This window comes from Rhinolophus sinicus, chromosome 16 (assembly GCF_057876585.1).
Source record: "Rhinolophus sinicus isolate RSI-liver-muscle chromosome 16, RSI-T2T, whole genome shotgun sequence".
In the NCBI taxonomy this organism is placed as follows: Eukaryota; Metazoa; Chordata; class Mammalia; order Chiroptera; family Rhinolophidae; genus Rhinolophus; species Rhinolophus sinicus.
Window position 1 is genome coordinate 99,942,688 of NC_142516.1, and position 27,795 is coordinate 99,970,482.

The window sequence follows — 27,795 nt, forward strand, 5'->3', positions numbered from 1 at the left end:
TTTCATATTTAAAATTTCCTCTGCTTTAGACACCTTTATTATTTTAACACATTTTTAGTACAGAGATGGAAGTCTGTATTGATTTAAATGACTGGTGAAGATCCCTTTTTTGGGTCATGAATTTGGCTTAGTGAATAGTGACACGCAATGTTTTTTAAAAACAAAAGAGGTAGCCTAAATTTGAGAGCTACTACAGTTAAAAAGCTAAAATGTTAACCAACTAAAGCAGAAAGATATGACAGTAATGATCACTCTGGTTTTAAAATAATTGATTTAAAGCCCTTTCTAACCATAATTAAACAGTGGGGCCTACTTCCCAAACAGCTCGGCTGTAATCCTCAGATCTTCTCATGCTTGCATTGCTGTGTGGTTATGGAATGCTGATTTGCTTCCAGAGATATATAAATATCTTACAATTTTTCGGTGGAGGAGGAAGGAAAGAAGGGGGAAAAAAGAAAAGAATTAAGGGGGAATTCCAAAGGGGAAAGGAAAATAACTAATTTTATGTTCAGAACTACTTGAGAGATTGGGGATTCCTGAAGCTTTTCACTACCAATTTTCCAATGAGCAAAACAGAGTAACAGGCCATGAAGAACTTACACCTCCATGACAATATGTGACGTTCTAAAAACTAGTTCCTAGTCTTGTTTAAGTATTTATAAACTGATCATTTAGAACCAAAAATATAAAATATCTTTCTAAGTATTCTCTTATAGGTTCCAAAGGTCTCACATTGAAAGGGGAAAAAGTTAACATTACTATAATACCTGACAAAATGTTTTGAGCCACTTTCTCACTCCATTCAGGTAATTCCTTTGCTTTTTCTTCTGCAACTGGCTCATAGGGTACCATGTGACTCAGATTAACTTCTTCACTTGAAGTACCTTTAACCTAAATAGTAAAAATGTTTCAAAATGTGAAACAGTAAAGTACTAAAGGAGGGAAAAATTATAAGCTTTATGTAATAAAATATTAAACCAACAAACACTAGATATCATTTTAAATGAAAATACCTTCAGCCAACTTAGTCCCAGTACATTTTACAACATAAAGTGCAATGCCGTAACTGCCATGAAGCTGAAAACTGTTCTGGCCTTATATACGGTCCCACTGGCAAGGAAGATTTAAATACCAATATACCTCCAATACAGCATTTATCAAGTCATATTTAAGTTGACTTTTTTCTGTCCTTGACTAGACCATGAGTTCCTTCCTATAGTCCCCTGGGTATTGGTACACACAAGGTACTCAGTAAGGTTAGATTTTTTTTTAAGTGACTCAATCAGTGAGGAAGAATGTATCCAAATAAACTGGTTTTGCAAGTAAAACTATATAAAAACACAGAACCTGCCATTCCAAATGAAGAGAAATTGGGAACACAGAAATACCTGTACTTTGCTAATTTAACAGCTGTTAGAAGACCTAGAGCCAACACTCAGAAACTCAAAGTTATTAGGTTGGTTCAAAAGTAATTGCAGTTTAAAAAGTTAAAAAGTAACTGCAAAAACTGCAATTACTTTTGCAACAACCTAATAAATTTATTCTTTCTAATAACTTAGGATCAGACTAACTCAGACCTCATATCATAAAATAACTTGAAAAGCAAACTGCCTAACAGAAATACAAAGAGAACTTCATTTAAAATATAAAACAACATTAAAAACAAAACGAAAAATTTACATGGGGGAAAAACCACTTATAAGTAAAAACTACAAACTGAACAAAATATTTGACAATGGCCTGATGTCCCTAAAATGTCCCAACCTCCTAGAAACTGAGACGAAAAAGACGAGGAACTCAGTAATAAAAATTGACAAAGGACATTAACAGACATCACACAGAAAACAAAACTCAAGGAACCCCTAAGCAGATGCTCAACATCACTCATAATAAAATCCACGCCAATTAAGATGTTCCAATATATCATTTCTCATATATCAGGCTACCAGAATACAAAAACCCTGACCATACAACTCTGCAAACCAGGCTATGGGAAAAGGCACTCTCATACACTGCTTCTGGGACTGCCAAACAGTACAATGCTCAGGGAGGGCAATGCAGCAAAATTTATCAAAATTACAAACGCATTTATCTCGTGACTCAGTAACCCCACTTCTGAGAATTGATCTGATAAATTACCTACAAATATATGCAAATATATGAATAAATGGATCTACAAAGTTATTTGCTGAAGCACTGTAATAGCAAAAACTGGAATTACGCCAAATACCCCTCAATAAAAAAATTGGTTAAAGAAACTATGATGTATTCATACAATGAAATATAAGGTGGCTGTAAAAAAAAAACCAAAAAACAAAAAAAACACATACACACACAAAAATAAGTAAGTAAGCTAATTAATTAAAAAACAAACAAAACAAGGAAGTACTCTATTTACTGACATAGAAAGATCCCCAGAATTTATTATCAAATAAAACATGGATACTCCTTATGAGGTTACTTTTGTAAAGAGAGGGAGAGAAATAATAACAGTTTTTATTTTATTGGCCTCAAGAAACCCAGTGAAGAAACACAAGAACCTACAGTGGCAGGGGCACGCTATAGACAGACATGGACAAAGGTCGGAGTATAGCTTTTCAATGCATGTACCTTTTTAAATATTGACTTTTTTAAACCAAGATACTAATTTTTTTAAAAATTAAGTTCTAAATGATACAGAAAAATTTCCAAACACACTGTGAATTAAAGAGGAGCAAAATGTCTTACATGCTGTCATTTGTATTAAAAGTTATAAATATGTGTACATACATATATATTCACACACAAAAACGTGTGTGAATATATATTTTAATATGCATAAAATGTATCTGGAAAAATAATAAGAAGCTAATAACAACGTATCCAGAGCTAGGAACTAGGAAGCTGGGGGACATGCATGGGAGGCAAACTTACTTTTCTATGTATCTTTTTGTACCTTTTGAATTTATTTTTTTGTGCATTGACTTAAAAAAATTTTTTTAAATAAATATATTTTTAGAACCATTTTGGACTCCCAATATCTTCATAAAGCTGGTCTAAGATGTTCAACATAAACCAGTGACACTTTACAAGTAAATGCAGAGTACTCATCCAATACTCAGTAATTCCAAAGATAGGTATTGAGCACTTACAATATGAATACAACAATGAACAATAATACCAAACTGCTTATAATTCAGTACTCACACAATGCTGTTTTCTTTCTTCATACATTTGCTTCTATTACTACCTCTGCCTAGGATCCACTTCCATCTGCTACTTGTATTGCCAACTTTTCTTCATCCTTCAGGGCTCATATTAACAATCATGCCCCTCTAGGAGGAGCCTCCTCACTGCTCCCCCATTACCCACCCGGCGCCCACACTGATCTATGAGACCAGGTTACACACCAGATAGAAAGTACAACCTAGCTTTCTATATATCCTATGTACCTTTATCTGATGATCACACTGGATAAAAATGATCTCTGCTAATCTGTCCTCTCCATTAGATGGCCAATTCCTTGAGATGAGAAATTTAAACTTTTTCCACTATGCTCAGCATTCTAGCACTTCAAATATATTTACTTAACTCTAATCCAGATTTATCATTTATAATATATCATATACTCACAATCTAAGAAACGAAAGAACAAACTACTAAACATATTTGAAATAATCCATTCTCTGTCCTGTTGACCATCCACGAAGAAATAAGAACTGAATAAAAATGGCAGTCTAAGAAAAAGCATACCTAGCCCCAAGATCCCGGTATATATAGGAAGGTGAAGAACACAAAACAAAAAAGTATCTGCATCATTAATGTAAATATAAAAAACTTTCAAATAGTTGCAAAAATAATCTATCCTTCAAAATATGGAATATCTTTTAAAACAGTTTAAATAACAAACACTTGGAAAGGGAAGTATTAAAGTAACTAATTATTTTTATCAGCGATCACTGTCACTCTGCAAGTTGTTTTCTTCAGTAAATGGGGATAAGATTTTACAAAGAATTGAAACTGGTGAAAGGTACCATTAGAGCAGAACACACACACACACACACACACACACACACACACACACACACAGTATTGCTCTTTTACTTACTTACCTTTTTCCCTCGTTTTCCTTTAAGATGTACATCCTTACTGCCCTGTTCCAATGAAGGACCCAACTGTCCCACATCAGAGCCACTGGCTTCCTTCAGTTGGTCAGAGGGGTGTCTTGCTCTGCCAGGGATTTGGAACTCGTTCTCTCCTTCAGCCTGGTTCCAGTTGGCCTACAGAGTAAAGGACTAAGCTTAGCTCAAATCCAGTTTTTCCCAGGCGACTTTTCCTCTATGGTACATTGCACTCTAATAACACACCTGGTCAAATGTCAGTGTTCAACAGTCTTTTAAGCACAACTGCTTTAGTTTGTCTTTCCTCTATACTTCTGTTTTACCTCTTCACTAAACCTCAAACCTTTAAGTCCTTTGGTTCACAGCATATGACCCAAAGCAAATGTCAAAAGACAAAGCATAAAAAACTTATAGCAGTTGTTGGTACATATAAATTATCATTAAATCAGATGCAGCTAAATCTGAATTTAATTATATAACAATACGTTTTAGGGAATATATAAAAGATGAAATGAGTTTAACGGCAATTAACAAAACTCATATTCAGTTAAACTGAAGTATGCTGCATTTTTGGAAAGCTGATTGCTTTGTTGATGGGTTTTTGGTGTGGTTTTTTTTTGCACTTAATACTAAAGGTATTCTGTTCACATACACTTTTCTGAATGAATACTTAAGAGTAAAAAAAGGTCAAAATTATAGCTATTAACTAACTTTTGTTTACCGTTGGAGTTCTGGGACAATAGAGCCAACTGAAAATTACATGCAACTAAAAAATAAAACTCAACAGAGAAGTAAACATATAAAAGTCGGTTTAATTTCTTTCCTAAAGCCCAGTAATACAGATTCAATGAATACCGGGGTGAATGGAGAAACAGCTTCATGATAGGTGTGGAGTACTTAATAATGTTACTTCATTCTGCTAGTAAACAGCAAAGCTAAGACTGAAAACTTCCCTAACCTGGCAAAGCAAATAAACATGCAAGTCCAGGAAGCTCAGAGAATCCCAAACAAGATGAACCCAAAGAGGCCATACCAAGGCACATCATAATTAAAATGGCAAAGGTTAAAGACAAAAAAAGAATCCTAAAAGCAGCAAGAGAAATGGAAATGGAGCTAGTTACAAGGCCACTCTGCCAAGACTGGGAGATGCAGCAGATCTACCTAACACACAGAAACAAACACAGGGAGGCAGTCAAAATGAGGAGACAAAGAAACATGTCCCCAATGAAAGAATAGGACAAAACTCCAGAAAAAGAACTAAACAAAATGGAAGCAAGTAATCTGCCAGATGCAGAATTCCAAACACTGGTTATAACGATGCTCAATGATCTCAGGGAGAACTTCAACAAAAAGACAGGACACATAAAAATGGAGACAGAAGCCATTTAAAAGGAAAAAAAAAGTCAGAAATGAATAATACATTAGAGGGAATCAACAGCAGATTAGATGAAGCAGAGGATCAATCAATGATTTGAAATACAAGGTAACTGAAAACAATCAGAATGGCAAAAAAGAAAGAAGAATTAAAAATATAAGGATAGTTTAATGAACCTCTGAGACAACATCAAGTGTACAAACATTTGCATCATAGGGATACCATAAGGAGGAGAGAAAGAGCAAAAAAATGAAAACCTATTTGAAGAAATAATGACAGAAAACTTCCCTAACCTGGTGAAGGAAATACACACACAAGCCCAGGAAGCGCACAGAGTCCTCAACAAGATGAACCCAAAGAGGCCACACCAAGACACATTATAATTAGAATGCCAAAGCTTAAAGACAAAGAGAGATTCCTAAAAGAAGCAAGAAAATAGCAGTTAGTTATCTACAAGGGAGCACCCATAAGACTGTCAACTGATTTTGCAACAGAAACTTTGGAGGCCAGAAGGGATTGGCAAGAAATATTCAAAGTGATGAAAAGCAAGGACCTATAGACACGATTACTCTACCTAGCAAGGCTGTCACTTAGAGTCGAAGGAGAGATAAAGAACATGCCAGACAAGAAAAAGCTGAAGGATTTCACCACCACCAAACCAGTATCACAAGAAATGTTCAAGGAACTTCTTTAAGGAGAAAAATAAAAATAAAAAATATGAGTAAGAAAATATCACAAAGAAAAAAATTCTCATTGAAAAACAGAAAATAAAAGTAGTGGATCAATCAACGCTAAAGTTAGTACAAAGGTTAAAAGGCAAATGTAGGAAATTGTGTGTAATTACCACAGGGTAATTACAGATGCACTTACAGATGCAAATTAAGAGATGCACACACACACGCACACACACAAGAAAACATAATGACAAAAACATAAATGTGCAGGGGGTAAGTAAAAATGGTTGTGATTTTAGAATGTGTTTGAAGTTAAGCTACCATCAACTTAGAATAGACTACTATAAACATAGCTTGGTATATCTGAAGCACATGGTAACCATAAACCAACAATCCAAGACAGATCTACAAGAAATAAAGAGAAAGGGACCCAAACACAACACTACAGAATGTCATCAATATACAAAAGAAGAAAGCAAAAGAGAGGAGAGAGCAAGAGAATAAGAAATGAACAGAGAGAACTACAAAACAACCAGAAAACCATAAAATGGCAATAACTACATATCTACCTGGTAGATTGGCTGATAAAGGATCCCACGAGGTCAGGCAAGTTAAGAAAGTTTATTGTGAGAGAAAGTCTCTGGGGCTGCGCAAAGACCGCTACAGCCCCCGAGGGAGAGCATGAGGAGGGTTACACAGGGGGCGGTGCTGACAGGGTAGCACTGTTTGAACAGAAAAGGCTGACTGCCTATAAGCCAGTAACTGTTTTGTGGCATTTTCTGTTATTCCAGCTTTAGCTCTGTCTGCAGGTGCAGGCCAACAGACATTCTGTTGTTTTCTTGCAGACATGGCACTATCTGTAAGTCAAGGCCTCTGAAACCTAACATTCAGAGACCTAACACTACCAATAATTACTTTAAATGTAAATTGATTAAATGATTCAATCAAAAGATGAATCGATAAGGAAGTGATACATACATATAATGAAATAGTACTCGGCCATAAACAGCAATGAAATCTTACCATTTACAACATGAATGGACCTAGAGGGCATTACGGTAAGCGAAATAAGTCAGACAGAGAAAGACAAATACCATATGATTTCACTTACATGTGGTGTCTAAAAAACAAAATGAACAAACACTTAGAGGGAGCAAAGCACGTTTCCCCCAATATTTATAAAGGGTGTCAGAGTTATACACAGCAGTTACTCAGTCAGTGGGTTTGTTAGGAGGGAGGCAGGCTGCCATCACTGAAGGTTTGCTCACTCCTTGTCGGGCAACCTCCCGTGAGCCCAGGCCTGGCTGGTGGCCTCTGAATTCTCTACCCAGGTACATAACTTTACCCTGCACTTAACATTGTGTGGGATTGCTACTGCATGCACATATACCTCTGGCTAAATTCCAAGCATCTTGAGCAAGTAGGACTCTAGCTGACAGAGCTATGCATCCTGGGCACCTGGCACAGGGTACCCAACATGGTGGACAATTAATACATGTTTGATGAAATAATGAATTGATACAGACTCTAAAATCTTGATTAATCTCTGAAAAACAACAGGGTGCAAAACACATGGCATCATGCCTCCTTGTGATCTGAGATGCAGGCCAGGCCAAGTGGTCTGCAAGATCAACTCTGCCCTTCGACAGCCTCTCGGCCAGCCTCATAGGGTGGTCTCACGGCGACCCTTTACCTTGGGTTCATGCACCATCGTTGCAGCATCAAGTATCATCTCCATGAGGCCCCTCTGGTCACCCTATCTACACCTGCACCTGCCCCTCCCACACCATGACTCCTGTTTCCTCTTATCCTGCTCTCCATTTTCTTCTGTAGCTCTTATCTCCTTCTAATGTGTTATCTACTCATTTGCCTGTGTGTTCATAGATACAAGTTTGGAATTTGCTATAAATAGTGATTAAGATTGTGGGCTCTGGAGTCGAACTGTCTGGGTTTATGTTCAAGTAAATTTTCAGCCTACAGATGATCACACAAGTTACCTGGAGTCGAAGATCAGACATTTGTCTCAACAGATCCTCGAAGAGTTCTCTATCATCTTCTGGCAATTGAGAAGACAAGACGACCCCCACAAAGCATCCTGATGCTTGTAACATTGTATCAGGGAACATGTAGGCGCCCGCAGTACATTTAAGAACTGGAGATCTATCAGGAACTAGTGGATACAACCAGTCACAAACCTGAAAGGATTAGTAAAAAATATACATATCAATGAATAGAACTAAGTTTTCACTAACATTTTAAAACTGTTATACCAGAAAATAAACATTTCAAAGTTTGAAATGTATTTTACAAGGCTTTATAGAACCATGAGCATCAACAAGTCCCCAATAAAAATTAGCCATTTATTAGTCTGCTCTTCCTGTAAACTACTCTCAAGAACTGTGCTAAAAAATGTTATTACTCCACTATTGTCTTAAAACTGGTGGCCTTAAATTAGCCCACTGTTAACCAATAATGAGTCTAGCTTTAAATAAATAACGGTCAAAGTAAATTAAGGTTTTCTTCATCATTCAAAGTAAACATCCCTTTGTGGAAATAAAATCAAACTGTTTTCAAGTGCTCTGCATGTATTTACTCATTTAATCCTCACAGCAATTCCATTAAGTTGGTTAGTCATTTTATATCACAAGAAAACTGAGGCACAGAAAAGTTAATTACATTGTTCAGAGTAAATTATTATATTAAAATATTAATATATATATATGTTATAAAATATAATAAAATGTGGAGCTAAGATTTAAATACATGCAATCTGGCACCAAAGAAGCCAATTATTTTAGTCAAACTCAGCATTCACAATGTTCAATAATTTTTTTTTTTAAATTAAACCCAAGAGAACCTGAAATGACAGAGGCTAGAATAAAACACTGAGTTACGTTTATGGATTCACCTACTATCTACTCTGAAGTTAAATGAAAATGACACAAGCTGTGCTCTTCAGCGTCATCTGGGGAGGTCATATTGTCAGTACACTGAGACTTGAGACTTAAGCTCACTTCCTGGAGATCTAAATTCAGAAGAGACTTAAGTTTAACTCAGAATAGCCAAATGTATTCATTTCCATTGAGATACATTCTCTAAGTGATCAAATTGTTCCCCTCACCCAGGACACTGCTCTTCCTAATATTAAGAAACTTGCGTGAACCATCTATTATCAAAATACTGTATGGTGAACATGAGTCAAAGAGCACAAAAGATTTCATAAAATGGAAAATTCTGGTATACAGTCATCGCTGACCAACAGAATACAAATGCGTAGGGATGAAAGTACCCAGGTCTGACTCTTTCCTAGAAAGTGCTTAATAAACATTTTCATATTCTTTTACTTTTTCCATGGATTCTTTTTTTCGGTGGTCTCAAAAGCCACTCTTCATCTTTTATAAAAATCAAACTTCAGCCAAGTTACAAACTGATTACTGTGTTTTCTAAAGTATGATATACAACCATCTGTGGTAAGTGAAATGACTTCATACACAAGCTACTTAAACTTAAGTAGTTATGTATTTTAATAAGAGTGTATTAGGAAAAACTACATCTTTCCCTCGATTTCAGGGTTGTTATTGTTTAGGATGAAATTAACAAATGAGACATCTAAATAAAAATATTAAAAGCAAAGGTATAGATTTGACCAAAAAATGTAAAGGTTATACTGAAATAACTAAAGTGTGGGAAAGGTTTGTTTTACTATGCCATGATATTTCTCTAATATTAACTACATTCTGGTCACCTTGATTAACTGGCGTATCCCCAAATCTTCTCAAATAAAACTTTACAGACCTTTCTCACGGTAGATTATTACAGATTCGTGAGCTCATCTACCATAGGCTGATTTCTCCCAGTTTCACTTTCAGGGGGCAATCTCATGTCCAAGTTCTGTACGAACTGACTACAAATCTAAGAGGTTTAAAAAGTATTTTAAAACTAAAAACAAGAGAAAAATAGTTTTTAGGAGCCCTAGAATTCTCAGTCTGCCTACTGAAAACCAAATTAATTTCTAATTTCCTATATATGCCAATAGTGATTTTTGCAGCATAAGAAATTATATCTAACTTCTAATACTTAGTTGGTTTAGTGTTTGTTTTTTAGAACATACAAATATTTATTTAGTAAACACATGGTAACTCCCTTTTAGGACACTGCTACAAATATGTGAATACATGTAAATGAGAGCCCCCTTAAAGAGAGAAGTTAAATTTGCAGTGCAATTTTACTTTTTATTTAGGACCAAAAATAAGAAATAGTAGAAAGATTAAAAACAAAATTGAAAGCACTAAGACAGGACACATTTTACTAGACAATGAGTCATTTTAGTGGTTGAGCTCATGTAACTAGGTCCAGTGTTTCCGATGTTCACTTCCCACACCTCCCATGTTCACTTCCCACACCTCCCGCAGCCCAGGCCCCAGGTTTTTTAAATTCCACTGTTACAACGTAGCTCTCTTCCAGATCAGCAGAAACTATTAGCTCTTATCAACCTCCTCACAATCCCAATCAATACGCCTACTCTTTTTAAACCTCAAAGCTTCTTTCTTAAAATAACCTACAGGAGTCACAATATTCTTACTGTCCAATAATTGAGTCTCCCTTTTAACAACACCCCAAAATATCTGTCATATACCCTAGTAAATCTCCAACTATCTGTAAACAATTTTCAAGTTGACTCCATGTAACAGCTGCACAAGAATTGAAAACAGTACACCAAAAGAGAAAATGAATCTGGATAACCAGTGCTGTAACTAAACCACATCTGGACTCTGGACAAAAGCACCTGCCTTGCTCAAATAGGTATCTCCTTCCTTACATGTAAACTCCTTTGTTAGACCCAATGGATACAGAGTCCTTGTTTCTAGAACCCATCTCTCTGTACCAATGTCCCATCTTTTAAAAGCATTGTTGTTGGACCCCCACCCTCAGAATATCTGTAATCCACAACAATGCCCTAACAATAACCTTTATTCAGCACCAGTCTTTGCTCTTGGACGAAGAGCAGCCTGGTAAATTGATCTGCGTGAAATGCTAGAATCGCATCCTAAACTAACATCAGAGTCTCTTCTTCTAGACCAGGGTTTCTCAACCTTGGCATGATTGACATTTTGGGTTGGAGAATTTTTTTTATTGATGGGCACTATGCTGTTTAGCTGTTGAGCAGTACCCTGTCTTCTACCCACTATGTGCCTGTAGCAGCAGCACACTCCCCCCTCCCAGTTGTGACAATGAAAATTGTCTCTAGACACTGCCAAAATGTCCTGGGGAAGGGGATGGGATGGGGAGATAGTGCCTTGCTGAAATCCACTGTTCTAGACACTAGGCTGGATTTACCCCGGTTCGGCCCCTCAGCTAGAGCTTAACATCCATCATCCATGGAAATTTACAGTTACATATTCACAGGTTACATAAGTTAAATCCCTTTTGAAATTAGTTATTAGGTTTCCTCTTCAGACAAAGAATTAAAAATTTAAGGATGAACACTCTGATCCCCTCACGACCTGTCATCATAAATTTAATACTAAAACAAGGCTTTGTTTAAAAAAAAAAAGCTATTAAATACAAACATAGATGTTCAAGACTCATAAATTTCATGAATATATTTAAAAAGAAATAGAACTTATAACGATCTTTTTGCACATACTGTCTTACACACAGTATAAATATTAACAAACAAAAATTTAAATTACGTTTATGTTTTTCTCTGGCTTACCTGAAGAAACCCAGGAGGACGGTTTAGGACGGTGTCAAGAGAATTATCCAAGAACCGCACGATTCGAAGGTATCCAGGATATGAAGGTGCACTAACCTCCCCTGCAGGATTTACAAAAAAAATCTGTACTCCATTTGGTATCAAAATCAACTCATCCGCATCTAGCCCTAAGGTCTCAAGAGGAGGTGGCTGAGAATGATTTCTGTAAAAGTCTTCTCCAACTGATGAAAATTCCCCCGATTCTGTTCCATAGGACACAGTGTAGTGACCCTCAGCAGCCTGAGGGGTGTAAGCAGGAGGTGCTTCTGTGGGGTGACTCTGAGAAGGCGAGGGCAGAGAGGCAGCTGCCGGGACCGACTCTGCATTTGAAGTGTTTCCATCCGCTTCCGTGTGCTGAGGAGGTGCACTAAAGGACTGAGGCTCTGCCGACTTGTCAGACATGTCTTTAGGTGGAAATTCTGGATATAACTTGGGCACCTCCTGAAGATCATTCCGTAGAGACGTGGCAAGACCCTTCTCTAGAATTTCCAATCTGGTACGTACATTCTGTAGTGTTTCTTTCATTTTCTGTTGCATCTGTCTAGCAGATTCCCACCCAGGACCTGTGTGCTCAGGGTCTGTTGATGAAATGCTGATTCCTCGGAGCAGGTGTCCTATTCCTTGCTTATAGTAGTTCTTCGCTTCTTCCTTCTGACCTAATTCATCCGTACTCAATCCTTTATTAACAAATATAAAGGCTTTCTTGTATGCTTCCTTGATGATCTTAATTTCAGCAGGTTCTCCATTTTCTGGCTCTTGCTCCATTTCTACGAAACAGGAAATGCTATCTTTAATTATCTTACTTAGGTATTTACTCATTTATTATCAATTTCTCCTACCTGAATATATTTCAAGAGGTCAGGAGCCTTGCTTGTCTTGTTCACAATCATATCTTCCAAGCCTACTATCAGGTCTGGCATAAAGAAACCACTCAATATGTATTTGTTGACTGGATAAACAAATAATACTCTTGGTCCTAAATATCTTTGCAATTAAAAAAAGAAGAGAATAAGGCAGAATACAACTACTGAATGATTTTGTTCCAGTTTCTCATAAGAAATAAAAGTTTCCTATCACATATCTTTAAGGTTGGAACCAAAGAATGTCATTCTAAAATTCATTGTGATATCCAGATTATACCCAGCTGATTAAAAATGAGGTTGAATCACACATTGGCGACAACAGAAATCAGAAAAAAAATATCTGGATGAAGCTTCAAAGTTATCTCACTTCCATTTAAAGGTGGCAAGTTACTCACATGCAATTAGCCCTGTTCCCTCCCAAAACTCCATTAAAACAACTCTAACAAGATTATTAAAAAGTCATAACCATTCTTTTTAATGAGAAAAAAGGCATACGCAGGTACTTCACAAAAGAACATATTGAAATGTGAAATGCGATTCAATACACTATTCCCTCAAGGAAATGAAACTAAAATCCACAATAATGTGACTATACTTATCAGATGGCTAACACTGAAAAGACTGACAAGTGTGAGAGAACACAGAAACTGAACTCTCATACTTTGCTGATGTAAGTGGAAAATGGTACAGATACTTTGGAAAACTGGCAATTTCTGCTAAAGCTAAACATTCACTCACTCTTGACCCAGCACTTGCCCTCGTCAGTATATAATCAAGGCAAATGAATGAATATACACACCAAAAACATGTACAATGATATTTATAGCAGCTTTATGCACAAAACCCCAAAACTTGAAACAACCAAAATGCTCACCCCACAGGAGAAGAGATAAATAGCAGTGTATTTATACAACACAGTAATTCACAGGAACTGAAAAAAATACAAAACAAAAATCTGATGCCTGCCAACACTGATGAATCTCATCAATCCCCAGAGAAACAGAAGGCAGATACAAAAGACTTCATACATACTGCATGAATAACGCTATACAAGTAAAGTTGAAGAACAGGCAAAACCAGTGTGTGATGATAGAAATAAAAACAACTTTGGTTGTGGAAATAGACTTGGAAGGGACACGAGGGCACTTTATAGCACATGGAAAAGTTCTCTACCTTGATCTGAGTGGTGAGTACACATAAAAAATCATTAGGCTACAAGCTTATGATTAGTGCACTATGTGCACTTTATATCATCCCTTAATAAAATAGATAAATAAAGCCATAACTCACAAGCACAAAGAGGGAGGATGAAGAGTCAACAGTACTTTGGTTCCGAAAAAGGAAACAGACAAGCGGTAACTCACAAAACAGACCCGAGACACTGAAATCTAAGCTGTCAGTTGAGGAAACTGGAGAAGCAGCCCCATTTACAGCACATCACAGAACCTCCAAAAGGCACAGGAATTCATATGATTCAATTCCTGAAAGAGGGAGTAGAGGGAGAGCTAGGAAAAAAAAAGGACCGATTCAAAACTAATTTACAAATTAAGACCCTCAGATCTCCCCTACACCAAGCCTAAAGCGCTATTCCTCTCCAGTCCTGATAGAAGATTGAATGTTTTAATTCAAAAGAGCATAAAATGTCTCTGGACAGGGGACTATTAGCATGATTAAGGGTAAATACCAAAAGCAGAAGAATTAAATGAAAAATTACATACCCTCAGCCTTCTCTCCCCAACTTGGTTCTTAAGAGCTCTGGCAGCTGGTACCCTTCCACAAAGCAGACTGGCACTGCCTTCTCCGCGGCATCTGATCACCACCAACAGGAAAGACCTATCTTTTTCCCCCAAGGAAAACTCTCCAGGTAACTAACTTCTGAGAGAAGCCACAGTTGATACAGTGTAGGGAGTTTCCAATTAGCTTTCTAGTGCTCCCATCTTATATGTAAGCAGACAGTCAAGGATCACAAAACGTGAGGAAAACGTCCAGTATTAAAGAAAAAAATAAGAGCAATGCAATCTGACTCCTATGGACAACACACAGGGAGAAGAAAACTTCAAAAAAAAACTATCATCTATGTCAACATAAAGAAAATACTGCATCCATAAAATAAAAACAGGGTATATACATACACAAAAAGACATTCAAATAATTAAAGGAGCTTTTAGAAATTACATATAAAATAGCTAGAAATAAACTTAATAGGGAGATGAAAAGATAAAGTTATAAATTATAGAAAATTCCCAGAAAGCAGAGCAAAAAGACAAAGATGAAAAGTAGGAAAGAATAGATAAGGAAATTAGAGGACCCAAGCTAGAAGGCCTAACATCTGACTAATAAGATTTCCAGAAATAGAGAATACATAAAAAGAGTTAAAACAATTCAAAGAATTTTCCAGAACTGGAAAACATGAATTCCCAGATTTAAAAAGACCAACGATCCAAGAATTTATAAAAAGACCTACACCAAAGAGTGTACCATAAATTTGAGAACGTGACGCTCTAAGGGCCCATCTTTAAAAAAATGAGGAAAAGACTGCTAAGGAACTTCTTAATAAAGGCAACAGAAGTTAAAAGGAAATAGTACATATTAACTCATATTTCTGAGTGAAACTAACTTCCAAACCCAGCCAAGAGATTGTTCAGATACTGTATCGTTTGTTGCTTGGATTCCATGCTTGGTAAAAGGCATCCCAAGGCTGATGATAGGAATTACCAAGAGAATAATGATGTAACCAGTTCATACTGGAGTAGAAGGCAGAACTGCACAGATTTCTTCAAGAAATTAAAACTGACAGACTACTTAATGTGTTTCAAACTTTTGAGAAGAGATCTGCATAACTGTGGGAGGACTCAGAGTTTAATTAATAATAAACACATGGAAAACTAAGGAAATAAAAATCAGGACAATTATTAACTCCAAGGGAAACAAAATGCTGAGCTAGAAAGAAAAAATAATCATAAAATAATGCATGTTTCAGTTTTGATTCGTGTCATAATAACATAAATAATAAACCCTGATACAGCAAAATTATGATACAACCGTACTGAGATGGAGTGACAGAAATTTGTGTACGTGGTATAGTATGAAATTAAAACTTCAACTTTCCTTACTGGAAGTGACAGGACAATGCTTAAAACTGAAAAATAAAATGTAGCAATATAAGCATCCTATTTAGAGATTAACACAGACAGACCAAAAGAATTGGGTAAGAAATTGACACAAGCTGCCTTTGGGAGGAAGGGGTAAGGTTGGTGTGATGAGACCTCTGGTTTTCACAACAAGCCTTACAAAAATATTTCATTCTTAATACTATGTGCATGATAAATTAACCACCATTAATTACCAATTTTAAAATGCAAACAGAAGGTTTAGAGCAGCTTTGTCTTACGCGAAGTGAACCACATACGTAATTTTTAATTTTCTAACAGCCACATTAAAGAAGTAAAAAGAGAGAACTTCCGGTCAAGACAGAAGAGTAGGTAAACGCTGTACTCACCTCCTCTCACGACCACATCAAAATTACAACTAAACTACAGAACAACCATCAATGAGAACTGCTTGAAGTCTAGCTGAACAGAAGTCCTACAACTAAAGATATAAACAAGAAGCCACATGGAGATTGGTAGGAGGAGCAGAGAGGAGGAACTGGATGGTCCCACACCCTCATGTGTGGTGGTTAAAAATCAGGAGGGATATCTCATTCCGCCCACCAAGAGACACCTCCCTGAGGAACGAGGGGTCACAACCCCACACCAGGTTCCCAGCCCAGGATGTGAGTGCCAGGAAAAAGAGTTCCCATAACTTCTGGCTATGAAAACCAGCAGAGATTGTGGCTGATGTGATTGTGGCTGAGTGAGACAGAGGGATGCTGGAGGTCCAGATGTTCCTCTTAAAGGGCCCACACACCACCTTACTCACTGACAGACTCAGTCCTTATGAGTTCCAGTGCTGGGGCAGCAGCTCAAAAGGCGCCAGGGATATACGGGGAGGAAAACTCTGTTGTCTGGCTTCAGAGGGAGGGCTGGAGGAGCAGCTTTCTCCCAGACAGAAGTGCTGGCAGAATTCACTGTTCCTTTGTTAAGCCCTAGCCCTACCCAGTGTGCAGATGCAGAAGGGCACCAAGTCTGAGTCTCTGTCAACCTGGCTAACACTGCTCATTTTCCCAGCCCTGCTGATACCCTGAGACCCCACCCCACCCAAATTTCCCTCCCTCCCAAGACACTTCCAGTGGTTTTTCCATACAAATGGCCTGTCTTAACTCATGCTGTGGACTTTCCTAAAATCTCTCAAAGGTTCAAACACACCAATCAAGCAAGCAAGCAGCATCTGGCCTCAGCATGTCCTGTACCTCTTGCTAAGCAGCCCAAAACCTGGCACTAGTGGCAGCTAGATTCAGTTCCCAGCTTCACTTCTCCCAGGCACTTCCAAGTCCAGCAGAAGTAGCAACCATCTGATGATCACTTTGTAACTCATACCAAGTGGCCACAGGCAGTGGCTGATCTTGGTCTGCACCAGACCACCTCCCTCAATACGCCCCAGGACCAACACACCAGTGTCAGCTTCAGATCACACCACAGCACCACCCAACCACCTCCACAAGCAACACACCCAAAAGGCAGACTCAGAAGGCACCAGAGCCCTACCAAAGTGCATCCTTCTCCATGGGGTCAGCCCCTAAACAACAGCTCCTCTGCTGTACTCATAGCCAGTACTCATAGCCTGAGAGTCAATCTCTCCCACTGACATGTAGACAGCAGCCAAGGCTCAACTACAACAGGAGGGCACACACAATCCACACAAGGGACACTCCTGGAGCACCCAGCTCAGGTGACCAGGGAAATTGCATCACAGGGGCTGCCAGGACAACTACTACATAAGGCCACTATACTAAGACTAGGAGACATAGCAGATCTACTTAATACATAGAAACAAATACAGGGAGGCAGCCAAAATGGGGAGATAAAGAAATCTGTCCCAAATAAAAGAAAAGAACAAAGCTCCAGAAAAAGGACTAAACAAAATGGGAACAAGCCATCTACAAGATAAAGACTTCAAAACACTGGTTATATGTACACTCAGTGATTTCAGTGAGAACTTCAATGAAAATACAGAAAACATAAAAATGGAGATATGGAAATAGAAAACATAAAAAAGAACCAGTCAGAAATGAAGAATACAATAACTGAAATAACGAACACATTAGAGGGGATGAACAGATTCGATGAAGCAAAGGATCAAATCAGCGATTTGGAAAACAAAGTAACAGAAAACACCTAATCAGAACAGCAAAAAGAAAAAAAAAGAGGATTATTTAAGGGGCCTCTGAGACAATATCAAGTGCACTAACATTCCTATCACAAGGGTACCAGAAGGAAAAGAGAGAGCAAGGAATTGAGAACCTATTTGAAGAAATAATGACAGAAAACTTCCCTAACCTGGTGAAGGAAAGACACACAGTAGCCCAGGAAGCAGAGTCCCAAACAAGATGAACCCAAAGAGGCCCACAACAAAACACATCATAATTAAAATCCCAAAGCTTTTAAAGACAAAGAAAGAATCCTAAAAGCAGAAAAAGAAAAGCAGTTAGTTACCTACAAGGGAGTTCCCAAGAGATTATCAGCTGATTTCTAAACAGAAACTTTGCAGGCCAGAAGGGATTGGCAAGAAATATTCAAAAAGTGATGGAAAGGACCTGCCATCAAGACTACTCTACCCAGCAATGCTCTCATTAGAATCAAAGAATAGATAAAGAGCTTCCCAAACAAGAAAAAGCTAAAGGAGTTCATCATCACCAAACCAATATTACAAGAAATGTCAAAGGGACAAGAAGAGTAAGGAGAAGAGGAAGAAGAGAAGAGGAAAAAGAGGAAGAAGAAAATAAAGAAGCGGGGGGGGGGTGTCAAAAATATGAATAATAAAATGGCAATAGCTAACCTATCTATCAACATTACTTTCAATGTAAATGGACTAAATGCTCCAATTAAAAGACACAGGGTGGCTCAATGGATAATATGCTGCCTACAAGAGACTCACTTCAGATCAAAAGACACACCCAGATTGAAAGTAGAGGGATGGAAAAAGTTATGCCTTGGAAATGGAAATGAAAAAAAAGCTGGAGTAACAACCACACTTATATCAGACAAACAGACTTTAAAACAAAGGCTATATAACAAGTGACAAAGAAGGACCCAGCAATTTTCTACATCTGGGTATTTATCTAAAGAAACCCAAAACACTAATTCGAAAAGACATATGACCCTTATGCTCATTACAACACTGTTTACAATGGCCAAGATATGAAAGCAAACTAAGTGTCCATCAATGGACAAATGGATAAAGAAAAGGGGGTACATATACACAAGGGACTATTACTCAGCCATAAAACAGAATGAAATACTGCCATTTGTGACAACATGGATGGACCTAGAGAGGATTATGCTGATATGGGTCAGACAGAGAAAGACAAATGCCATGTGACTTCTCTCGTATGCAGTTAACTACAAAACAAAATAAATGAACAAACAGAAACAAACTCATAGATACAGAGAAAATTCTGATGGTTCTAGATGGGAGGAAGGTTTGGAAAATGGGTGAAAAGGAGGAAGGGATTAAGACGTGCATACTGCCAGTTATAAAAAGAGTCACGGGATGTGGTAAAGCATAGGGAATAATTAATAATATTGTAATAACTATGTATGGTGTCAGATAGATACTAGATTTATCAGGGTAATCACTTTGTAAGTTACTTAACTGTCTAATCACTATGTCGTACACATGAAACTAATATTGTATTTCAACTGTAATTGGAAAAAAAATTTTACATTATTTTAAAGTAAAAAGAAACAGCTGAAAGTAATTTCAATAATGGCATTTTATTTATGCAAATATATCTAAAATATTCTTTCAGCACGTATTCAACATAAAAATTAGTAAGATAGTTTACCTTTATTTTTTTTGCGTTATCTTTGAAACCTAGTATATATTTTACACTTGAAGCATACGCAATTCCAACTAGTCCAATTCAAGTGCTCGATACCCACATGTGCCTACCATTATTGGACCCTGCAGTTTTAGAGATTCTTCTTCTGTGATCTCGTTAAAATTTATAATGATAGGATAATTTAAATGATTTAAGACTGTTTCAGCAACAATCTACATTATGAAGACATCACAGAAACTGTGGCCTAAATTCTGATTAGTATAACTATACTTTCTAACCTGAAAACGAAACAAACTATTGGTCAGCCTTATTACGCAGCAACTTCATGATAGACAAGAGAATTATATTAAGTCTCCAATTTAGAAAACATCATAATTGACCACATACAGACCAACCTTGTCTGTCCCAAATCTCTAATCAAAATTGACAAACCCTCTCCCTGGAATTCTATACTTTTGTCATTAGAATGCCTCCCTCTTACACAGATCCTGTCCTTTCCTTCCCTCAGAAAACATGGGATAGGAATTCTGCACTCCACCTTCCTTAGGGTACAAGGAGGCTCAGAGCTCATAAAGCAAGACAGCAGAGGTTAAAAAGGCTTTGTGTGCTGCTCCGGGAACTTAACCAGCATCATTTAGTTTGTCCAATTTACTTGAACACCGTCTTCTACAACATTGTGACTTAGCCCCCACTTTTCTGTTACATGCTACAACAAATCACTATTACCAGGCACCATTTACAGAGTGTTTCATGTGTGCTGGACAATATGCTAGATGTTTATTTCATTCAATCCTTACAAACCACTGGAGGCATTATTAGTACTTTGCAGAGAAACAAAATGAGGTTTGACGGTGATAATTGCCCAGGATCACCTGTTTTTGAAAGACTCTGAAGCTAAGAATTATGTTTACATTTTTAAAGGATCATAAAAACAAATAAGGACCTAAAGGTTATATGGAACTACAAAAGGCCCCAAATGGCCACAGCAGTCTTGAGAAAAAGAACAAAGTTGGAGGTATCAAACTACCAGATATCAAGCTATAATACAAAGCTATAGTAATCAAAACAGCATGGTACTGGCATAAAAACAGACATATAGATCAATGGAACAGAATAGAGTCCAGAATTGACGCCTACACGGTCAATTAATCTATGACAAAGAAGGCAATACTTTACAATGAATAAAGAGTCTATTTGATAAATGGTGTTGGAAAAACTAGACAGATACACGCAAAATAATGAAACTAGACCACCACCTTATACCATGTAAAAGAATATACTCAAAATGGATTAAAGACTTAAATGTAAGACCAGAAACCATAAAACTCCTAGAAGAAAACATAGGCAATAAACTCTCTAACATTATTCTTAGTAAAACTGTTCTGGACATTATCTTTTCGGGCAAGGGAAACAAAAGGAAAAATAAATAAATGGGACTACATCAAACTAAAAAGTTTTTGCACAGCAAAGTAAACCATCAACAAAATGAAAAGACAACTTACTGAATGGGAGATGATATTCACCAATGATATATCTGATAGGGGTTAATACCCAAAATTCATAAATAACTCATACAACTTAACACTAAAAAGACCATACAACCCAATTAAAAAATAGGCAGAGAACCTCAATAGACATTTGTATGTCCAAAAAGGACATACAAATGGCCAACAGACATATGAAAAGATGCTCAATGTCACTTAATCACCAAGAATTGAAACCACAATGAGATGTCACCTCACACCTGTCAGAATGGCTATTATTAATAAATCAACAAACAAGTATTGGTGAGGATGTGGAGAAAAGGGAACGCTTGTGCACTGCTGGTGGGATTGCAAATTGGCGCAGCCACTATGGAAAACAGTATGGCGCTTCCTCAAAAAATTAAAAACACAACTACCTTATGACCCAGCAATTCCACTTCTGGGTATTTATCCAAAGAAATCCAAAACCCTAATTCAAAAATGCCCATCAATAGATGACTGTGGTACATACAAGTTCGGACAATTAAGTTCATGAACTCATCCTAGCAAAAGTGCTACACACCTCATTGCTGAATATCATTACGGTCACCTTGGAAATACTCCCCTTGGGAAGCTATGCACCGATGCCAGCACCTAGTCCACCCTTCAAAGCAATTTTGGAACTCTTTATCTGGAATGGCCATCAGCGCTGTCGTCGTATTACCCTTGATGTCCTGAAAGTCATCAAAATGTCTTCCGTTCAATATTTCCTTTATCTTCAGGTAAAGAAGTCACTGGGGGCCAGATCAGGTGAATAGGGAGGGTGTTCCAATACAGTTACTTGTTTACTGGCTGAAAACTCCCTCACAGACAGTGCCATGTAAGCTGGTGCATTGTCGCGATGCAAGAGCCATGAATGTTGGCGAAAAGTTCAGCTCATCTAACTTTTTCATGCAGCCTGTTCAGCACTTCCAAACAGTAAACTTGGTTAATTGTTTGTCCAGTTGGTACAAATTCATAATGAATAATCCCTCTAATATCAAAAAAGGTTAGCAACATTGTTGCAACAAGGTAGCAAACTTAATTGTCAGACCTCCTGTATATAGATGATACACACACACACATACATACATACACAGTGGAATATTACTGGACCATAAAAAAAGAATGAAATGTTACCATTTGTAACAACATGAACGTACCTAGAGGGTATTAGGCTAAGTGAAAGAAGGGAGAAAGACAAATACCGTATGATTTCACTTGTATGTGGACTCTAAAGAACAAAATACGTGAATAAACAAAATTGAAACAGGCTCATAGAGAACAAACTGATGATTGCCAGATGGGAGGGGGATTTGGGGGCTGGGTGAAAAAGGTGAAGAGATTAAGAAGTACAAATTTGTAGTTACCAAACAGTCACGGGGATGTAAAAGTACAACATAAGGAATATAGTCAATAATATTGTAATAACTATGTATGTTGCTGGGGGAGCACTTCATAAATTACATAAATGTCTAACCACTAGGCTGTACACCTAAAACTAATATAAAATAATACTGAATGTCAACTGTAATTAAAAAAAAATAATAAAGATATACAACAGAAATCACATGTGGCTCACAAAGCCTAAAATATTTACCTGGCACTTTACAAAAAAAAGGTTACTAACCCATAGCTCTAGATTACAGAGTTAAGTAGTCTGATTCCAAAACTAAACCTGTAAATCAGGGTTTCTCAACCTTGATATGATGGACATTTTGAGCTGGATAAGTCTTTGTCACTGGATGCTGTCCTGTTCACTGTAGGATGTTTACTAGCATCTCTGATCTCTATCTACTAGATGCCCTATGACAACCAAAACTCTCTCCAGACATTGCCAAATGTAAAACATCCCTGTAATAATTTGTTTGTAAGGCAGCAAAACCATCCCTGTTGATAACCACTGATCTCAATGGTCTTCAGACACATGGATGTGTACCCCTGGGGTACATGAAGACTTTTTAAGGGAACATGTTCCAATATGCATAATTTTAAGAAAAAGGCTTCCCGATCCCTCCCCCTTCCATTTAGTACTCCTCACTGAAAATGACTTGCCTCGGAATATGCCTGCAGTCCAGTAGTCAGGCTGTTTGTTTGTTTTTTTCCCTCTCCTAGGCTCCTTTCACAATCTTCCCACTTTACAAAATAAAGTGATACCTTTCACCCATTCCTATTTTTACTATGGTTCATTACCCCAGGATGGAAAAGCCCTCCAGAGTGGAACAGCCTCAAAAAAGTCAAAGATGTCAATTTTAATTTAGGCACAACTCCAACTACCCATCTCATTAAGACATAAATTTCCACTGAACACCTACTTTTAATTGCTATATCAAAAATTTAATTTACTATATCAAAATCCGTCAGGCATGATGATGTTCTGACCAATTATTACCACTTCCATTAACTCAATTGAGAAGAAAAATAACTCCTAGAGCTGGTCACAAGAAAATTTTAAAACTAGTTTCCACTTACACAAATATTTTTATTAAAGACATGTATAACAGAATAAAAACCTTTCAAGCAGAAATAAATGACATTGAGGTAACTTTTTGGGGCGTGGGGGGTAAAATTCAAAGTACAATTTCAAGAAAAAGGAACCATGTAAAATATCATTCTTTTAAAAATTGATGGTGATGGATATGAAAGTGCAGTATTTCACTCCTTTGGATACAGTTAAGAGTGATGTACCAAATTTATGGTACATAAATGTCAGTATCAATACTATGTGGAAAAAATGCATCCTTTGCAGCTACCTAAAATAGGACGTAAAATATTTTAAATCAACCTAAACATGTGCAAGGGGGGCAGTTTTACAAAAATTATTTTGGGGGTTCACAAGTAAATTAAAAGTACTGCTCTAAAACCACTCACTATTATATATTGCAAACATAAAATGCACATGGTCTGGCCCTTAGAAGCACCATAATTTACTACCTCTTTGGATGTGTGTGACACTGTTCTAAGCTTCATTTAATTTCATATATTTGGAGGTTAAGATCTGATTTATAAAATGTTTTACAAATACTGAGCAGCTTGCCCAATGACAGAGCTAGTAAATTATAAGAGATAAAAAAGTCAGGCTCCATAGACATTTGCCAAGAAAATGAAATGAAATGTTTGATTCGAAAGGTAAAGCTGCTACTATGCTTACAAATTAGCGGAATGAGGGTGGGGTGAAGGAAACCTGGGAACGGTTTAGGGTAGAAAGGCATTTGGCTTAAGCCTTAAATAGATACCACTTGAAGGCAGAAGGCGGCATGATAAAGGAACTCTAGATAGAAACATTAAATAAATTAAACATTACCTACACCAGTATAATCGTCTTAAATCACAAATCAAAACCTGGTTCCAGATACCAATGGTGCATTTATGTTTGTAAACGTTCTAATAAAAGTAATAAAATGTATGCTGCCATCAACTGTGTGTGCGAGCACGCGCTTTGGAAAATAGGAGCAAAAGTAAAATTCTGAACCAAACACTTGAAAACTGAACCCAGTCCCATAAACACATTAAGTAGTAACAACCATGCTAACCGTCAACATCACAATTAGGCTTTAATAATACAGCATTTATCTCCCTAGAGCAATGATGCCCTAACTGACCCTTGCATCTCAACGCATTCTGGCCGGTGAGGGAAGCTACACACAGTGACATTTCGGGAAGCCCCACCAGTGAGCCGGAATCCACATAAGAGAAAGGCTTCCCGCTTCAAACAGGTTTCTTATCAAGTCACCAAATAAGGTGTGTTATGAAGGAGAGCGAATCAAACCCCAGCTCCATTTATAGCTGGGGACATTCTTATATTACCTGTTTTGGGTAGTGCTTTTGTGAATTTCAAAGGAAAACTGTTGCGTTCTTAAATATTTAAAGCAGTATTTCAGAGGCAACAACAGTCTTGAACGCGAAATTCATTAAATTACAACACAATAAAGCCAATTTCGATGATCCTCAAGAGATAGTAAAGCAATTCATTACAATTAGAGTGGAAAACTGAGCCAACCCTACTGTAACGCAATAATGCCGCGTCACGAACAGTGTGCATTCCAAGAGAAACTTTTTCCACACACAGAAATTAGGTCGGAGGGATCCCCTGCGAAGCTCAACCCCTAATAAACAAGAACAAAGGTATTCGAAGAGTAAAATCGCGCGCTATCCATTCCCAATATCACTGCTGTTAGTTGCTGATGTTTTTGTAAAGAAAGGATACCAACTTTCAACGAAGCTGTAAGCGCTGGGTGAGGGTGAATAATCACAGCGACTTTTCGAAGCAAAAGTAAACAGCGGGGGCGGGGCGGCAAGAACGGTCATCAGAGATGCTCCAGGGGAAACAGCGAACCTAAGATCTAAGGGCAAAAGGGCAGAGCTCAACAGCCCAACAGTTACTACGGGGAGGGGGAACGTAAGGAGTGCGAAGGTTCCACAAACATGAGATAGGAGTTAACTAAGAACTTCTCAAACTATTCTCTCTCGACATTGCTCCTTTCAAAGAAAAGTGTCATCTCTGAGCCTTGGATGGTGGCCCCTGGCCGCCTCTGCCCTCGCCCCACGACCGCCGGGCCAGGCCGCGGGGCCCGCGGAGCTCACACCACCGCCCGCCGCAGGGCCGCCGCCCCACCTGTGCCTTCCAGACTTCAGGAGCTTCGGCGCCGTCCGAAAAGCTCCCCGCCCGGCCGCAGCCGAGAGGCCGGCTTCCTCAATCGAAACGCCGCTGCAAAGCTCTCTCCCACCGGCGTCGAGGTGCTCAGCGCCCCGCACGCAGGCGCGCGCAGCCGCAGGCCAGCGCTCACATGGCCTTCCCAACGCGCATTCCCGAGCGCGCACGTCACGCGGCCGCCGCCGTGCGGGTCTGCCCTCGCTCCCCGTAGGGGCACTTGCGCGCCGTCACGGGTCCGCGCTCACGTGACGGGCCCTTGGCCGTCTTCCCAACCGGCTGGTCACCACCGGCCCAGCCTAACTTCTGTCTCCTCGGACCTTGTAAATGGTGTGTGGGGTGACGTCAGTCCTGGAGTCACCGTAAAACCCCTGGGGGAAGAAAAGGGGCGAAGGCGGAAGGCCCCAAGAGAACTACGTGAGCCAGCGGCTCGGCGCAGACCCACAATCAGGGTCCTCCAGCGGCCCCGTCGGCAGCCCCCGCGCTTGCGCAATTTCTTTCAGCCCCGCGGAACCCGGGAGGGTGGAGTGACTCTGACAGAGTAGTGGGCAGTGCGCTGTGATGGCTTGGCAGGGAGCCCTGGGCACAGTGCACGTGGGAGAACAAAGGCTGATTCTCTCAGCTGTTCTGGAACCTGTATGACTAATGTATCCAAAAAGGACACTTCCAAAGGTCCACATACACAGCACGATAAACGGCTCAGGGTGTATACGTGTTGTGTTCTGAAAGTCTGTTCAATAAGGTAAAAAAAAAAAAAAAAGCTGATTTCCTGACTCCTAAGTATAAATGGCAACTGCTAATCCCATTGATGATTATGGAAGGCTGAAAGGGGAAAATCAAAGTGAACATATTCTACCTTCAAAAGTTCTTTAAAATTAGTAAATAGTGTAGATGACAGATTTTATACTCTTGAGTAGATATGTCTTAAAAAATTATACATGTACACATATATACATACTTATATATTTAGAGCCCTGAGCATTTAAGACTAAGTGTCTTGTTTAAGAATGGCAGTGACTTAATTCCAGATGAATTTTTAGTCCTCTCAATCAAAATTAATTAGTGATTCCGACTGTTGGATGACCACTGAGGAAGGCTTGTAAATTTAAAATTAGTCATTTGGTAGTTCCCACAAATCTCAGAAAGGTAATAGTTGGTCATCCCAAAGGGAAAAACCTATTAGGGAGATAGGTATACATTAATACTGTAGTTTTCAATCATTTTGCTTTTCTATCCCCTAAAAGAATTCTGAAAAACTGTGACTATGTACTTTCTCCCTCACCTTTTAGAATGACCAAAATTTTTCATCTGATTTAAATAGTTGCAAAGGAGGCAAATTGTTTTATTGTATATCGACATTTTAAAATAAACCAGTTACATAACTCTTAAATGTAGCCAGTGGAACCTAAATACCAGGCAATTTGATATCCATCATCAATTTTTAAGCTTTTCTTTCGTAAGAGGAAATTTTACATCATTTTATTCTTGAACTAATATTTCCATATCACTTCATGAAATTTTATCCCAATATAATATTTCTTTATTCTGGAAAATCTTTTATTGATCACCTACCATATTTTTCTGCATCATAAATAAGTACGTAAATTTAAATCTAAAATTTTTGCAATAGCCATAAAAGTTAAAATACTTAAAAATGTAAAATTTCTATATACAATATCATTTTATATATAGAAAACCCTAAAATTTACTACAAAGCTACAAAAACTAATCAAGTGTATTAAGGTTGCAGGATGAAAGATCAACATACAAAAATTGACAGTATTTCTATACAGTTACATTACAAAAATGAAATTAAGAATTTCATTGACAATGTTATCAAGAAGAACAAAATACTTGGGAATAAATTTAACAAAATAAGTGCAAGACTTATACACCCAAAACTATAAAACATTTTTGAGATGATTTAAAGAA

At 37.9% G+C, this 27,795-nt stretch overlaps 1 protein-coding gene across 2 annotated transcripts in view; it reads right to left on the reverse strand.

The window, feature by feature from the left end:
* SPART (spartin) overlaps positions 1 to 27,795 on the reverse strand; it is a 69,935-nt gene that overhangs the window by 16,797 nt on the left and 25,343 nt on the right. Inside the window, exons 1-5 of one of the 2 annotated variants that reach the window (XM_019736532.3) lie at positions 25,828 to 26,277; positions 11,866 to 12,671; positions 8,147 to 8,344; positions 4,092 to 4,259; positions 768 to 891 (exon numbers count right to left, since the gene is read on the reverse strand). In XM_019736532.3, the coding sequence (XP_019592091.3) occupies positions 768 to 891; positions 4,092 to 4,259; positions 8,147 to 8,344; positions 11,866 to 12,669 (1,294 nt within the window). In that variant the 5' untranslated portion in view covers positions 12,670 to 12,671; positions 25,828 to 26,277. Of the gene's footprint in view, positions 1 to 767; positions 892 to 4,091; positions 4,260 to 8,146; positions 8,345 to 11,865; positions 12,672 to 25,827; positions 26,278 to 27,795 lie in introns of those variants that run through there. The other variant, XM_074330016.2, reaches the window with a different exon arrangement.